Here is an 18,484-nt window from a genome sequence, read left to right as displayed (position 1 = left end):
GGTTTAGGATACTTCAAACCACACGCACTTACCTTCATTGTTGTCCAACAAAGACGTGGCAAGTTTGCATTTTTCTTTACTATTGGACACTCTACCAGTGTAGAGCCCAAATGGTTGGCCCAATTCCGAAAATTTCAACATTTTAGATTGAAAACACATACTTTCCAACAACATTGCTCTCTTATAATTTTTTCGTATCTTCAATAGTTACCGAAATGGCCTATGTAAATGGAGTTATGGGACACCCTATACATACATACATACATATATATATATATATATATATATATATATATATATATATATATATATATATATATATATATATATATATATATATATATATATATATAAAATAAATTCTGCAGTAACTGCCAATTTTCCTCATGTCCAACAATGTGTAAATAAAGACATAATAATAAATAATTTAACAATTCAACAATATATCAACAATTAAACTATATCTATTGAAACTGATAAATGATTAAACGAGAATTTTATTATCTTATTTTGAATTAACTTCCTTGCCTGTTTACGTATAAAGCACTTTAACTAGACAAAAGGACAAAATGGAGACTGTTTCCGGTAATATTTTTTGTAATAATGAAGAAAGAGGAAAGCAAGCTACAGAATCCAACAACGATGAAGTTAATGATGAGCATAAAATAGAATTAGGGAATGAAAATAATGATTTCGGAAATGAAACAACGAAAAACCTTTCAAAAGCTTTCGAAATGAAGAAATCGAAAATGGCTGATTTGGTGCTACTGGATGGAAAGGGAGACACTGCTTCTAAAAGTAAACGCTTTCAGCTGGAAGACATAGCCATTGGACGTTGCGGTGCTGGTGACGATTGTTTTGGTGGGTTCTTGGAGGATACCTATTTCGATTTGGAAACTGATGCTGAATCTTCCACGTTTTCAAAGCTAGGTAAGTTTGAGAACACTTAATAACATTAATACTAATTATATTTGATTTTCAGTTTACCGTCCCTTTCAACAGCGAGGTTATATGGGACATGTACCTAAAGCTTAACGTGGAATCCAAACCACATGAGCCCCTGCCGGGAATTAAACCCGGGTCTCCCACGCCAAAGGCCCGTATGCTAACCAACATTAATAATAAAGATAATTGTTGAAGCGCTGGGAACAACTATGTAGGCAATAAGGCAGCTGAACATGACATACAAAGGGTTTAAAACGAAACCCACGTACATTGAATAACTTCGGTTCTATTGAAAACAACATACTTAAGGTGATTCCCGCATTACACAACCAGAGGTCCCTGAGCCAGAGGTAAGAATAAGAGGTAACGAAATGAAATTTTTAAGTTTTACATCCGACGATTATGCCAGCTAGGGTAGAGGAGACGGTGATGATGAGAAATGAATGAAATTGCGAAATGAAGAACGTGGGAGGAAACGGAGTTGAGTTGGTTTTAAGTTTAATGTCCCTTTCAGAAGCGAGGTTATATGAGACGTGGACCTACTGATTAACGTGGAATCTGAACCACATGAGCTCCCGTCGGGAATCGAACCCGGGTCTCCCACGCCAGAGGCGCGTACGCTAACCGCTTAGCCACGTGGGAGGAAACGGAAGAACCCCGAGAAACCCACGCACTCGGTGTTTGTCCACCAGAAAGCTCACTTGGCATGAGCTGGCATAAAACCAAGGACTCCACACACCAGACGTGAACGCTCTACCACTGAGCCACCGCGACCCTTTGAATAAGAGGTAAGAATATGAGCGCTATGTCGTTGAGCCACCGTGTCCCTAGTCTTACATATTCATTCACATTATATATTATTTAGGGACGAGGTGGCTCAGTGGTAGAGCTTTCACCTCCGGTGCTTGGGGACCCTGGTTCGATCCCAGCTCGTGTCGTGTGGACTTTGTGGTGGACAAACACCGTGCCAGTGGGTTTTCTCGGGGTTCTCCCGTTTCCTCCCACTTTCTTCATTCCACCATTTCACTCATTTCTCATTATCACCGTCTCCTTTAGCCTAACCGGCATAACCGTGGGACGTTAAACTTAAAGATTTCATTTCATTTCACATTGTATATTAGTTTGCATTTTATAGTGTGATGATATTATATAGTAAAATTATAGATACAATCTAAACGTTGTAATTTCGTTATGCTAATTAGCTACAACGTACTATGTACTTGTCATTCTTTTCTTCCGTCCACCTATCACGGTAGGTTCAGGTATGTCAGCCTTTCCGGGAAATGTCCGCAGGTTTTCTATTATTTCACCCGTCTTACACGTTAGTAGCGAAACATCAAAATTTACCTTTCGTTAATTTGCTAACAGCTACTTTTGATTTGCTAATGTGAGCTGACTAGCGAGCAGCTGATTGCAGTACGACTTGACCTGTTACTTTATTCCTCTTTGTTTCTAATACTTTGCAGTTTGTATCTACTTGTATTACATTTGCTGCAAGCTTCCCCTCCACAAAGAAAATAATTCTAATACTTGACCAAATCCATGAGCTATAAACTACCAATTATCTTGCAATTTAGAATATGAACGGGAAGTCAAAATGCCCCTAACCTTTTAATATACTGGGCGGCAAGAGACATAAAACCAATAAACACTACCACTGTACTCTTTGGAAATATAGGGGCCGCGGTGCCTCAGTGGTAGAGCGTTCACCTTTGGTGCATGGAGTCCTTGGTCCGATCCCAGCTCGCGCCAAGTAGACAAACACCGTGTGCGTGGGTTTCCCGGATTTCTCCCGTTTCCTCTCACTTTCTTCATTCCACCATTTCATTCATTTCTCATCATCACCATCTCCTTTAGCGTACACGGCATATTCGTGGGACGTTAAACTTAAAGATTTTATTTCACTATAAATATATTCTCAATTGACAATATATACTCCTTTTATTTTGGTTTTATGACCTTCCGAGAGATACAATTGCAGAAAAAAAATAGTTCTGAGAGAGTTTCGAAGAAATGTAATCATGTAGGTTCAAACTTACAGGGTGGCCACAATGTCCCGTTATCCCTGATAAATACTAATGTAAGTTTCCAATTACCCCTTAATAAATGCTAATGTAGGTTTCATCATGATGGAGCACCTGCCCATTATGCCCTCGCCGTACGCGTGTATCTTACGGAAGTCTTTCTTGGGCGTTGGATTGGTTGTAGTAGTCCGCCCGCACCACTTGCCCGGCCATCACACGAACCCCGATCTCACCTGTGGTAGAGCTTTCACCTCCGGTGCTTGGGGACCCTGGTTCGATCCCAGCTCGCGTCGTGTGGACTTTGTGGTGGACAAACACCGTGCCAGTGGGTTTTCTCGGGGTTCTCCCGTTTCCTCCCACTTTCTTCATTCCACCATTTCACTCATTTCTCATTATCACCGTCTCCTTTAGCCTAACCGGCATATCCGTGGGACGTTAAACTTAAAGATTTCATTTCATTTCACATTGCCATTGGTGCATGGAGTCCTTGGTTCATAAATGGCATCGTTTCACAAAACCATTACGATATCACTGCCGAACTGGCAGAAGCTGTGAAAGAAGCCTTCACTCATGTTACACGTGCAATGTCCCGCAAGATGTCGCACTGAACCTGGCGGCGTATTATCTTTTGCCATTAGAATGACGGTCGACAGACTGATTCTTTGGACACTTAATGTTTCCTATCTCAATAAAACTTCTCGAAAGCATTGTTGTTCATGTCACTCAGTTCTTTACGTGTAGTTATTTACGTAAGTTGAGTGGTTTATGTTACTTTTTCTTCAAGGGTAACGGATCTTTGTGGCCATCCTGTACATGACTTAACACTAATATTATAAGAATAATGATACTGCATTGTGACCAAGTTTCAAGTTTGATTGATGGATAGCCCACAGAGTACTTAGTAATACAAATTTTAAGGGAAAACACATGTTATATAAGAAAAAGAAATGTTAAATAGCAGGCCAGCTTATACAAATAGCCAAATTATCAGAGATATTTATATAACGCAGAGTATATAAATGTTTTAGAATAAATTTATTATTATTATTATTATTATTATTATTATTATTATTATTATTATTATTATTATTATTATTATTAATCTATATTATAAAATTGAAAGTGATTATGTTTGTGACTCTTAATCTCTTGAACCGCCGCCCGATCTCGATCAAATTTTCAACGTAGATGCGGCTCTGGCCTGGGAGTGCTTTCAGCTATTTACTTTGATGGTACAACTTAGGGGAGGGGGATGAGGGGGACATAGAAAAAATAAATAAAACTTAATAACTCTTGGACTACCCGACCGATCTTGATAAAATTTTCAATGTAGATGAGGTTCGTAACTGGGACGATTTTTATCATTTCACTTTGACGGAGCAACGTAGGGAAGGGGATGGAGGGGGAGATATACAAAAATCAATAAATATAAAAATAAATGTGACTATGTTCGTGAATTACTTACTTTTGAACCACCTGATCGATCTCAATCAAATTTTCAGCATATATGAAGTTCAAACCTGGGAAGTTTTCTGTTATTTCATTTTGACAGTAGATCTTAGGGGAGGGGGAGGGGAGTAGGGGAAATATATAAAAAACAACTCTTGAACGACCCGACCGATCTCGATCAAACTTTCAACCTAGATAAGGTTCGGGCCTGAAATGTTTTCTAAATTTCACTTTTACAATGCAACGAAGGGGAGGGGGAGGAAGGAGATATATGTGAAAAAAGTAAGAATAAAAGTGAGGTCTTTGTGACTTCATCACATTTAAACCACCAGACCGATCTTAACCAAATTTTCAACATAGATGAGGTTCAGATATGAGGTGGTTTCTGCCATATCACTTTAACTGTAGAACCTAGGAGAGGGGTTTGGGAGGGGAGAAATCTATAAAAAATAAATAAAGCTTAGTAACTCTTTAACCACCCGACCGATCTCGATCAAACTTTCAACATAGATAAGGTTCGGACCTGTAAAAAGAATAAAAATAAAAGTGACCGCCTTTGTGACTTCATCACACTTTAACCACAGGGTAGATCTTAATCAAATTTTCAATATGGATGAAGTTCGGATCTCGGGTGGCTTTTATCATATCACTTTGACGGTAGACTTTAGAGGTGGTGGAGGAAGGGGACAAATATATAAAAAAATAAATAAAACTTAATAACTCTTGAACCGCCCAACCGATCTCGATCAAATTTTCAACATAGATGACGTTCGGGCTTGGATATTTTTTATCATTTAACTTTGACGGTGCATCGTAAGAGAGGGGGAGGCGGAGATATATGTAAAAAATAAAAATGAGAGTGACTGTCTATGTGACTTCACTCTTGAACCACATGACCGATCTCGATCAAATTTTTAACATAGAGAAGGTTCGGACCTGAGATGTTTTTATCATTTCACTTTGGTGGTAGAACTTAGGGGAGGGAGATAGAAGGGGGAGATATATAAAAACAAATAGAACTTAATAATTCTTGAACCACCGGACCGATCTCGATCAAATTTCCAACCAGGGGTGTCATTTCAGACTTCGCTTGAGGCTGGCAAGAGCACCACAGACATAGGACTTTCACGTTTCGTACTAGTATATTAGTAAACGATCTATTAATGTTTATGTATTCCTCAAACTCTTGGAGGGGGGAATTGCTCCCTCCTGCTCTCCCTAAATGACGCCCTTGTTTCCAACCTAGATCAAGTTCGAACATGAGATGATCTTTCTCATATCACTTTGACGATGTAACTTAAAGGATGGGAAGGACATTTACAAATGATCGAAAATGACCGATATTAGTGTCGAATCTAGAGTTTTTGAGGTCGCTGAGATGAACAGTGACAATTCTGATGCCATTTAAACCCAAGTTGAACCCCGCAAAAATTGTGGGAAGGAAGGGGATATATATCTATATCTATATCTATCTATCTATCTATCTGTATATATATATATATATATATATATATATATATATATATATATATATATATATATATATATATATAATCAAGATGACCAATATCAGTGTCGAATTCAGTTTTCGGAGTTGCTGAGATGAACAATGACACTTCCGATGCCGTGCCCCACAACATGGGGAGAAAAGGAGATATATAAAAATAATCGAAAATGACCAATATCAAGAAGCGCTTAGTAATAGTAAAAAGTGACTGACTAACGAAACATATTACTATTTTTCCCGCGGTGGCTCAGTGGTAGAGCGCTCACCTCTGGTGCTTGGGGTCCCGGGTTCGATCCCCGCCCCCGCCAAGTGAACCTTGTGGTGGACAAACACCGTGTTCGTGGGTTTTCTCGGGGTTCTCCCGTTTCCTCCCACTTTCTTCATTCCATCATTTCATTCATTATTCATCATCACCGTCTCCATTAGCCAAACCGGCATAACCGTGGGACGTAAAACTCAAAGATTTCATTTTTCATTTTCTTTAGTCAGTGGAGAGGAGGGCGCGGATCATGGGTCGGAGGGGGTCATGGTGAGTCAGAGAAGGGCATGGCTGTGGTGGGTCAGAGTGGGTCACGGTGGGTGGTGAACCATGATGGGTTGAAGTCAGTGTGTCACGGTGAGTCGTGGGTCCAGTGGGTCGTGGATCATTGTGGGTGGTGGGTCAGTGAGTCTTGGGTCAAGTTTTCATTGACCCACGCTATCTTTGGAAGGAAATGGGAGAATGCGGAAAGAGCTAACGAACATGATGCTTAGCTCACAAATTCTCATAGCCTCGCATCGAACCAGGGACCCCTTGCACTAGGGGCCAGTTGCCCTTCACTGAACTACTAAGCCCCCACTTCAGAGAAGGAACTATAATTTCGATATATGTATACGCTCAATGAAAGTTTAATAAACCAAAGTGCGAAGAAAAAAAAATACTGATGTGCAAAATCTGAAATTGATAGAGTTTTCTTCCTACAGAAACGGTAAGTACATTATTCTAGTTTAATTGTAAGAAAATGGGAAATGTATGGATTGTGTATTTATACATCAGGAACCTTCAATTTATGAGTCTTATGAATTATTTGGTAGAGTATTGATACACTTAGCTTTCTAATGATGGAGGGACAGGCAAGGAGATCTGCAGATCTGCCAAAACTCCTTCTTTCTTTCTTTCTTTCAAAGGACATGTGGAGAGTGAAGATGCCGTCTTGGACGGACAAGCTGAACACAAGTGATGATTTCAGGTGGTTGACAGGGAGAATTTTCCTCGAGGAAATGAAATTTCCTGCATTCACCTCCCCATTCTTTACTCCCCTGCATAGCCGTCTGCAAGGATTGGGGCAAGGGAAAGCAGTAACCTCTCTCTGGATTCTTAAAGAGTGTTCAGTTGTTCGAGTTACAAATGAGATTTGGCTACTGACAGCAATTGTGTTCATGGATGTCCGCAGTAGGCTACAAGTAGGGGCAATTGCGCCCCTACATTTTGGAAAGGGGCCCCGTTCTTCGAAATACATGTCAAAACATATTGGATTTAGTTACTTATCGACTACACTATTTAATATACGAGGGACGTTCAATAAGTTATCTACCTAGACAGAAAGGGAGGGGCGGAGCATAGTGACGCCTGACACGCACGCCAAGGCCTTTGTGGAGAAGCCCGCTGCACAATTTGAGATCATTCGGGAAATACAGTGGCCACGAGCAGTGTTTGTGTTACGCCGCGAACAATGGATTTGCAGAAGTTGGAGCACTGCTCGGTCAATTTTCTTACTAAAGAAGGGAAGGGACTAAAGGAGATCCACGAGTGATTTGTGAAAGTGTACCAGGATGCAGTACCATCAGAATTCCAGGTCAAATACTGGTCAAAACAATTCAAGTGGGAACGGAAGTCCATTGAGGATGACACCCCCTCTGGGAGACATGCGGATGCAGTCACCACGGAAATCTGCCGCAAAGTTGAGGACATGGTCCTGCAGGATCGCCGTATGAACGTCACCGAGATTGCAGCAGCATGTGACATATCCAAAGGATCAGTCCCGACGATTCTGCGTGATCGCTTGGGCATATCAAAGGTCTGTGCTCGTTGGGTCTCCAGAATGCTCAAGCCTGCACAGAAGCAGTGCCGGATGCAGCTGTCCCAAGACTTGTTGGACTTCTTTGAGGAGGTCCAGGCTGTGGTTTCCAAGTGTTGAACCATCCTCCCTATAGTTTGGACATGACCCCTAGTGACTATTTCCTCTTCCGAGACCTCTTCCATCACTTATGGGGACAACGTCTTTCGTCGGACAACGAGGTCCGACAGTCTGTTTCCCAGTGGTTTTCGGGCCATGACAAAGACTATTTTTTCTCTGGAATTTCTTCGCTGTCCACGAATTGGCGACATGCATAGACCTCCATGGGGACTACATCAAAAAACAGTGATGACAAGGTTAGTCACTCTGCATTCCTTCCTGTCTAGGTAGATAATTTATTGGACGCCGCTCGTATTTACCATAGTTAATAAAGTTTTAATAGTTTTCAATGATAATTATTTTACATCATGTATTAATGTATCAAGGCGTTTATATTCGCGAGTTCCCTTGTCTGCCGGTCTTTTGCCCCCTTGGAAATTCAGCGGGTGTTTCTAATTTTGATAATACAATGCTTACATTAAATACTATATTATTATAGGTCTAGTGTACTATATTTATTGTAGTTTAAAGTTAGTTGGCAGGTTAGATAAGATTATACTTTTCAGCACCAAGGTTATGTGCGATGTGGACTTACAACTTAACGGGGGATCTAAATCACATGAGCTTCCACCGGGAATAGAATCTGGGTCACCCTCACCAAGGATATATACGTTATATATATTTAGCCACGAGAGAATACAGTTATCCAATCTGCATAAATTAAAATGACCTTTTACAGAAGATATTACAGAAGAAACAGTGGTAGCAAATCTTTCTTGAGTGACTACTTTATTGTGTGTGTTGCGTGTGTGTAAGTCATCATATTATTACATAAAAACTATTTACCTACAGCCACCAAACTTTGTACAGGATACATCTTCCCCAGATCTAATCACGTACATAGCCTTGTTTTCGATTTTCGGCTTGGGGGTTCGATTTGGAGGAAAGAAAATGTATCAATAAAAAGTCAGGATAAATGCCCAGATCGGTGGATTAGAGTTCCTTTCAGCAGGAAGGCTGTATGAGACTCACGCCTACAGTTTAATGTGGGATTCAAACCACATGAGATGCCGCCCAGAATCGAACCCGAATCAGCCAAAGGGGCGTGCGCTAACCATATAGCCAGTATAGAGTTACCGATGGATATTACTGTCAAATTCATACTTTTCATCTTTGCTGAGATGAATAGTTACACACCCGACGTCGTTCAAGTCCAATTTTTGGCTTCATCTTTATCGTCGCGGGGAGTGAAATATAACATGTCCAAGATGACCATACAAGGTCTCCCCGGAAAGTAATGTGATACATTTTATTGTGATGCGGTTGTATGTTGCAGGCGCTCTATCCACCGGTAACGACCAAGTGCTTACTTAGTTGTCTCCGAGCCCTCGGTGGCGAAGGACAGGTGAATTCGTAAACCACTGTTTCGTCTCTTGTACAAGTCGCGATGCAACGTTCACTGCAATGAAGATGCGCGATCAACCTTAGTATTAAACTGGGAAAATCTGTTCCTGAAACTTTTCCGATGGTTCAACAAGCCTTCGAGAATGAATGCTTATCACAACGGAAAATTCACAGATGATACAAGGCGTTTTTCGAAGGCTGTGAAGAGTTCGACGACGAAACCCGCCCTGGACGCCCGTCAACCTCCTCAAACGACAAAAATGTGACACGTCTGAAAGACCATTTGCAAACAGAAAGTTGAATGAGTGGTCGTTTAATGGCTGGCATGTTAAATACTCCAGAAACTATCGTCCACAAGATTGTAACCAAGGATTTTTACGTGAGAAAAATGTGCACAAAGCTTGTCCTAAGAAGTTTCAGTGACAACCGAATATATCACTGAGTGCAAATTTGTCAAAACATTTTGAAAATCTGTGAAAATGATCTTTAATTTTTGGACAATGCTATCACGGGTAACGAAACATGGATATTCCATTATGACCGAAGAGGAAAAGTGCCCAATGGAACACCTCGGTGTCCTCTCTACCCAACAATACTAGAGTGAGCAAAATAAAGATCAAGACCACGCTCATTGTATTTTCTGACATCAGGGGGATCGTTCACCGTGAGTTTGCACCTCAAGGGACATGCGTTAACTCGAAGAGATCAAGGATCCGGAGCGTCAGACCAGACATCAGCGGCCACTGGAACTTCATCACGACAACGCACCAGCCCACACTGCCTTTATCATGACAACTACCTTGTCAAATCTAACGTGGCAACACTGCACCACCTATCTTACAGTACCGATTTCACTCCCGCAGCTTTCTTTTGTTTTTTCCGTTTGAATTCCCGATGAAAGGACATCGTTACACAAGAATTGACGACGAGAAAGCAGCTTGTAAAATGGCTTTAATCGTACTTCCTAAACAGACCTCCGAGAATGCCTTTGCAGGTTGAAAACACCGATGGCAAAGATATATCGACACAAGAGGACAATATTTTGAAAAGAATTAATCAACAGGTATTATAGTTCTTACGAGTCGTGTTCGCAAAGCAAGTACCGTTTTGAAAAAAGAAATATAAAAACAGGTTAGTTCAACCCAGATTTATTTTTACACGAAAGAGCACAGCTTAGCATATTTTTCGACATAATTTCCACCAGTTCAAACATTTTTCATAGTGGGTGACCACCTTGTCCAAACCTTCCTCAAAGAAACATCCCGCCAGTGAAGACAACCACAACTCCAGAGCATTTTTTTTTTTGCGTCATTGTCACTTACAAAGCCCTTACCACCGGACTCGCGCTTCAGGTGCAGGAACAAGTGGTAATCAGACGGCGCCATGTCTGGGATGTACGGCGGGTGGTCGAACTGCTCTCAACTGAACTGTCGGATTAACGTTTGGGTGGCACCAGCAATGTGGGGACGAACGTTGTCATGAAGCAACACAACACCTTTATTAAGCATTGCTCTCTTTTTGTTTTGGATTGCACGACGAAGATTTCTCCGAGTTTTATAGTATCGTTCCGTACTTGCCGGACACTGGCAGGATGTTTCTTTGAGATTGGTTTAGACAAGTTGGTCACCCACTTTGACAATTGCTTGAACATTGGTGGAAGCTATGTAGAAAAGTAGTTTGTGTGATCTTTCATATAAAAATAAATTTGGCTTGAATAAACCTATTTTATATTTTTTTCGGAATATTACTTACTTTCTGGACACGCTTCGTATTATTATGCAATTAATGTTTTTCATACTTGCTGTCTTGGTGACCTTACTTTCCGGACATACTTTGTATTATTGTGGAATTAATACTTTACGGGATCGGTAAGTTGTTTAGTAGCAGGTGGCACGATCTTTAAGCCCAAGTTTACACCAGAAGGCATATTTCAGCTGTCCTGGAGAGTAATAGGGGCAACGCTGAAAATACTCTTCAAAAATCATTTGTTACACTCATATTGACAAAGGTAACGCCAGACATTGATTTTCCTCATTTATTTATTTCACTGATTCTTTATCCGTTTTCTATTATTATCGGGTTGGGGAGATATAAAGGTAACCAAGAAAGTTCTGTCGCTTTTTCACTCACCACCTTCGAACATCGATATGTCACCTAAGACGTACCTGGAAGATCAAACGTAGTCCCCATCAACATTGACGACCTTCTGCTAACGTTCTGGAAGGCCATGGATTCCATCGTGCTAGAACTTGGTGTTCCGTGAAGTGAAAAAAGTATCAAGTGCATTTTGCACCTCTACTAGGGATTTAAACTGGCGTCCTCTAAGCTGATTGTCCAAGGATTGAAAGAGGTGATAATCGGACGGTACAATGTCCGGGAGTATGACCAATGCACCAGTGTTTCCCATCCAAGGCGTAGAATGGTGTCCCGGATCCTCCTAGCCATGTGGGGTTTAGCGTTGTCCTCTTACAGGAGAACCCCTTTGCGATTCAGAAGTGTTGGCTCCAGAGTTTTGAGTTTTTCTTGAACGCAGATTAACTGCAGAGAGTACATAGTTGCATTAATGTTCTGACCAGCTGGTAGCAGTTCCCGATGCACGATGCCGCGAGCACCCACCAAACACAAAGGAGGACCTTGTTCTTGTGCAGTGCTGGTTTGGGCTGTTTAGAAATTGGTTCATGGGATGCTAACCAATGATGACGGCCCTGTGAAGCTTAGTATAGGACCCACTTCTCATCACATGTCAACATCCTGTCCAGAAATGGCTCCTTCCTCAGACGAGACAGCAAAGAAACACAGGTGTCTGTTCGCGTTGGCTTCTGGCCCGGAGTCAAATCATGTGGGACACACTGGCCCAACTTGTAGTCCTTTCCAAGTTGATGGAGGTGCTGCCGAAGGGTTTATCCACTCACACTGAATTGTAGTTCCAGTCCCTCATATGTCTGGCAACTGTTCGCCTCAATTGCTGCCTGAAGATCTTCGTTTCTTACGTGTGTTGTTCTTCCGGCACGTGGTGCGTCTTCGAGTGTTTCGTCACCGTCCTTAAACTTGTTAAACCACCGCTGCACTGTCCGCATAGTCACGACACCCTTACCAAAAGCCTTGCATATGTTCCGCTCCGCTGCAGTAGCGTTTGACCCCAATTTGAACTCGTACAGCAGACACGCCCTTATGACGCTCTATGGAGGTCCTATATTCACTCTGTCCTTACGCTAGTTCACGGTGTAACTGAACTGCCACAACAAAGTAGTATGTTGGATATCCCCACGCCAACAACTGACCTCCCCCTTATCTCCATTCGCATTCAACTCACGGTGTGAGGGCCAATTGAACGCAGAACTCCTCAAAAGCTACAGAACTTTCTTGGTTACCTTTATAAAAATAAACTCGGTTGTTTATAATCGCGACACTAATTCACAATCGCGTTCGACCTCTAGGTCGTGTTGTAGCGTATATTTTCGGCATGTGCTTACTCATTTGAATATTTGTGTTTGCGAAACGATTGTGGCAGCGACCGCGACCTAAACCGTGAGATATCTTCGGTATGTCTTTATCCTTATCCTCATGCATGTCACTTGCTTCAGTCGAATGAAATTTATCGATTAATATGTATATCTTATCTTTGTACAATTAGTGCACACTAATTCTAAAGTAGAATTTAAAGAGATAATATAATTGTTTTAGAAGTATATTAATGCGAACTTTTTATAAATCATAAGTGTAGAACTATATTATTACACGTGAAAGAAATACTGTAAAATTTTCTGTAGTTACATTCTGTCATCTGTTTCGATGTATACAGGAACGAAAGCCAGCTCATAAAACAAAATATTGCTGCCAAAAGTAATATTAATGGTAAATTCTTCCCTGCGAAAACGCATTGGAACGTACTTAATTTTGTAAAAGACAGAGTTTTTACGATATTACATTTATTTTTCAGTACATCACATTAGTTATAAATATAAATGTAGGCTATTATCGAAATATTGTACTCGGTGTTCGAATTACTGAGGAGGTAAGGGAAATGTCTACCTCTTTAAAGAAATAATGATATCGCCGGGAAAGGGCTTTTATGTGAGTTGCAAAATACGTATGCTACAAGTGTGCTAATATTCTTCTCCAGTACATATCATTCTCATTCAGAACTCCCATACTTTGCATATTGACCATACTAAAAGTAAAAATAATGTAATAAAAGCACCCACACTGAGAAAAATCCGTTATCCTGACAGCGGTATACTGCACAAATATATAGAATACTTATGTTTACTACGGAAATCTGTACCGAGCATACGTTATCCATATGCTACTTACGTACTGCCTTTCTCCCGCTTAAATGTTACATCTTGCCGTTGCAGGATGTCTGACATATAACAGTCTTCCGTGTATTACATACGTATACGTATATTACATACGTCAGCTATATGTTATATACGCCCATCTACATGTGAGATCCTCACCGTCTATATACAGTTCTTTCTTTCATATGGAAAGTGCGTATTGATGGAACACTTATATTGAAAATATTATTAAACATACGTTTTCAGTTATATGTTTGCTTCCCTAACAGCACAAGATGTGCTAGGCATGTGCCATTTAGGTGTTCCAACTACTTTTTAGGTACTTGACACTTGACACATATGATATTCATGTGCTAAGTATGTACTTCAGCTACCTACTCTTTTAGGTACTTGTTACACCTGATTAATATTTGCAACTATGTACCACAAATATATCATTTATATATCTGGTTCAGTTTCTCACTCTAACAGTCATTTGTTTTATCTCGTCACGTGTGACATACATCTGTCAAGTTCTAGGTACGTCCTTTAGGAACACTCCGCATCAAAAAATTGCGACAGCTAACGCCGTGCAGTTAGGCCACCCAATATACACCTTCTTATCCCATAATAGTGTCAGGTAAGGAGACCCCCCCTCTCTCCTCCTTTCTTCTCTTCCATACTAAAACGAACTAACAACATGAGCGCAATTCTAATTTCAAACTATACATGTATTAGTTTCGATAAAATGAAATAACAAAATCGAGACGAAACAAGATTCATAAGTTGATATAGGGAAAAACTGAAACACACAATGAAAAGTTGAAACCAATGGATGTCTATTACACAGAGATTCAAAAATGAAGCACAGAGAGAGAGAGAAAGAGAGAGAGAAAAGAAAAAGAAAAAGAGAACAGATAAAACTAGGATGCTTTAAACATTCATTATGTCACTTTCATAATGGATAGCATACTTAATTTCCAGTAGAACTGTATAACTCCGAGACACATTTAGGATAATGTCAAAAGTTTAACACACATGATTTGTTTCCGCAAATTCGGTAGTGTTCATTGGACGTACTGATTCAAAAACACATTCTAATATACCCAGTAGATAGCGTTGGTCATATCCTCCATTTCAGACTACTAATGCAAACTGAACAAAGAAAAACGAAAAGAAAAAGCAAAAAAGAAAGAGAAAGAGAAAATTGAAGAATGAGAAAATCAGAAATATCCTATATTAACAGTCCAACTGTTACAAATGTTCGAAAGCAAAAGTTTATGTTCCTCATAGATGTAGCATGTTTCAAATTTCAACGTGAACAAAACACATTGAATTATAGGATGGAAATAAATTTTATGTCGAACTAGTATAAATAACTTGCACGGCGAAATTACTGCAAAATATGTTTTATTTCTGTATTTTTTCTTGGATTGTATGTTTTTACTTTATTGATGGGCATTAATTTCTCTCTAGGCCATCGAATAAATGAATTTCGTTGTGTACTTTGGTTCGTTCCAAAGATCAGGGCTAAAGTAAGCAATATTTGGCTTGTAATTTCAGGTTGCCCGATAGTGTAAGGGTAACGTAATGGACTTATGAATAATACAGCTATCTAACATAGGTTCAAATCCTGTTCACCCCAAAGTTATTTTTTTACAAAGTGATTGTGAAGAATCGACTTATCATACTGGACAAGCAATACATAAGAATGTGGAAACAAACACCTGCATCAGGATAGAAACGATTTACGAATGTTGGTTGGGAAAGGGCAAGGGAATTACCAGAACATTCCAAATAGATCATTGATCTGCAGTATAAACTTTTCGTGTTATCGTTCTCATAAAGAAACAGTACAGCATTTGTTAAACAAAGTTTGGCTAAAGCAATCGGTGGTGTAGTGGTAGCGTGGTAGACTTCCAAATGGAAAATCTCGGTTTGATTTCCCATCAGGTAGTACGATTTTTCGCATAAAATAATGGCTGCAAACAGAGATTTATCTTCTGATGGAGAACTTACAGTGTAGTGGTAGTGGTAGCGTGGTAGACTTCCAAATGGAAAATCTCGGTTTGATTTCCCATCAGGTAGTACGATTTTTCGCATAAAATAATGGCTGCAAACAGAGATTTATCTTCTGATGGAGAACTTACAGTGTAGTGGTAGTGGTAGCGTGGTAGACTTCCAAATGGAAAATCTCGGTTTGATTTCCCATCAGGTAGTACGATTTTTCGCATAAAATAATGGCTGCAAACAGAGATTTATCTTCTGATGGAGAACTTACAAGGCATTACTGGTGATAAGTTGAGTAAACAGTGTGTGCATTCTACATCATACACTGCAATGATAAGAATGTTTCATATTTATATTCGTCCCCCTCCCTCTCTCTTTCTTGACGTTTTCCTATCATGTCTTTGCATCTTTCACTTCTTCCCCTCTCTCTCTCACGCACACACGCACTTCATGTTCCAAAATTAAAACGGAGCAAGAGCTCGATATACGTGGTGTGGAGAATCTAATTAACCAGGAACTTCGGCGTCGTGTTTTTCGTACTCTGGGGATAACATCTCCAGTCCTGGTCACCTTTGACAGAAATAATGTTTAAACGCAAAGAAATAAGTAAAATCTCTTTTTTTAATCCTCTAGGTTACCGAATCTCAGTCGAATTACCGGGTCACTACGGATTTCAATTCTCGGCCCAGTGGTGGTCTACATCATCCGACTGACACGATGGTACGTTTAAGCTCTTAACGTGTTCATTCTATCTGTGTAAATTACGTTATATCCAGAAGAGATGAAATCAGTGCTGGATGTTCGGAACAGATAAATCTTCGGAGAAGACTAGAAAATGTTACCCTCTTTGGTTATTTGAAAACAGAATTTTATTTATACTAGTTCGACAAAGAATTTATTTCCATCCTGTAATTCAATGTGTTTTATTCACGTTGAAATTTGAAACATACTACATCTATGAGGAACATAAACTTTTGCTTTCGAACATTTGTAACTTTTCATTACGATAGAGCTTGGACTGTTGATATAGGGTATTTCTGATAAAAATTTAGCATGAAATAGCATTCTTCAATTTTCTCTTTCTCTTTCTTTTTTTTTTCTTTTCGTTTTTTTGTTTGTTCACTTTGCATTAGTAGTCTGAAATGGAGGATATGACCAACGCTATCTACTGGGTATATTAGAATGTGTTTTTGAATCAGTACATTCAATGAACACTACCGAATTTGCAATCGAACCACGCGTAAACAAATCATGTGTGTTAAACTTTTGACATTATCCTAAATGTGTCTCGGAGTTATACAGTTCTACTGGAAATTGAGTATGCTATCCATTATGAAAGTGACATAATGAATGTTTGAATCATCCTCTATGTATTCGAATAGTTCTGAAATAATATGTGTAAAAAAACGTTATTTCTATATTACTGTTGGATTTCTGGAAACGGAACCTTATAATGTTAGGTTCTTTTCTTACTACGTTTGAATTCCACAGTTTTATCTGTTCTCCTTTTCTTTTTCTTCTCTCTCTCTCTCTCTCTCTCTCTCTGTGTGTGCTTCATTTTTGAATCTCTGTGTAATAGACATCCATTGGCTTCAACTTTTCACTGTGTGTGTTTCAGTTTTTCCCTATATCAACTTATGAATCTTGTTTCGTCTCGGTTTTATTTCATTTTATCGAAGCTAATACATGTATAGTTTGAAATTAGAATTGCGCTCATGTTGTTAGTTCGTTTTAGATGAGAGAGAAGAATGGAGGAGAGAGAGAGGGGGTCTCTTTACCTGACACTATTATGGGATAAGAAGGTGTATATTGGGTGGCCTAACTGCACGGCGTTAGCTGTCGCAATTTTTTTGATGCGGAGTGTACATATTGTTTCAGATACCCTAACACACAAGATGTGCTAGGCATTCGCCATTTAGGTATTCTAAATTCATCTACAACATTTGATGCATTTGTTGCTTCTTTTTCTAAGTGATTGTGTACTAGAAGCAATAAACGCATCAACTTTATTAGATGACAACTGTCGCCGACCATTTGAAAGTGAATATGGAAGAACCATGAAATAAAGTAAATAGACACTTATCAATTTGTTATAAAATTACATGGTGAGCAGTTTTTATCTGATCCCAAACGGTTATAGCCGAATATATGCGGTTAAAGGAGCACTCTAATTAGCCGAATACAAAAGACCTCAATAATTTGTCCCTCTACAAGCGACATTTACTTTATCGCCTGTGTGGCCAAGTCGGAAGGGCTCGCGGTTAGTAATCCAAAGGTCTTTGGTTCACGCCCACCATAGGGTAACCTTACCTTTTTTTTTTAGTTGTTTAAAGTCTTGTTTGGATTCACCTTAATGTAAGCACATTACGCATATAGGCGATTTAACATATTTTGGGGGAATTTTATGTGGTTCATTGACGCTTACGGCATGTGGAACATACCTAGAACATACTAGGCACGTTCTCCAGGTACTTGTCAGGCATGTGGCTAGGGGCGGACATAGACTGTGAGTATCACTTGCCGTGCATGTCATTTCTGTCTCAGAAGTATATAAAGCACATACTGGACACATTCTTATGTACCTGAGGGAACATGATAGGCATATGCCTGCTATGTTATTGCGCTGTTAGGGTTCGGGGTAGTCGTACGTTAAATACAAAAACTACTTGATTTATGCATGTAATCTACGTTCTTATGTACGCCACGTGC

General features: G+C 39.8%; 1 protein-coding gene across 1 annotated transcript in view; it reads left to right on the top strand.

Annotated features, from left to right (window-relative positions):
- Positions 1-472: 472 nt before the first annotated feature.
- Positions 473-18,484, top strand: part of LOC145673904 (uncharacterized) — a 78,506-nt gene continuing 60,494 nt past the window's right edge. Inside the window, exon 1 of the mRNA XM_081743713.1 lies at positions 473-930. Coding sequence (XP_081599839.1) covers positions 570-930 — 361 coding nt within the window. The 5' untranslated portion in view covers positions 473-569. The remainder of the gene's footprint in view (positions 931-18,484) is intronic.

The sequence above is a fragment of the Thermobia domestica genome, chromosome 17, assembly GCF_964235325.1.
Source record: "Thermobia domestica chromosome 17, izTheDome1.hap1.1, whole genome shotgun sequence".
NCBI classification, from domain to species: Eukaryota; Metazoa; Arthropoda; class Insecta; order Zygentoma; family Lepismatidae; genus Thermobia; species Thermobia domestica.
This window is presented reverse-complemented; position numbering and strand designations above follow the sequence as displayed.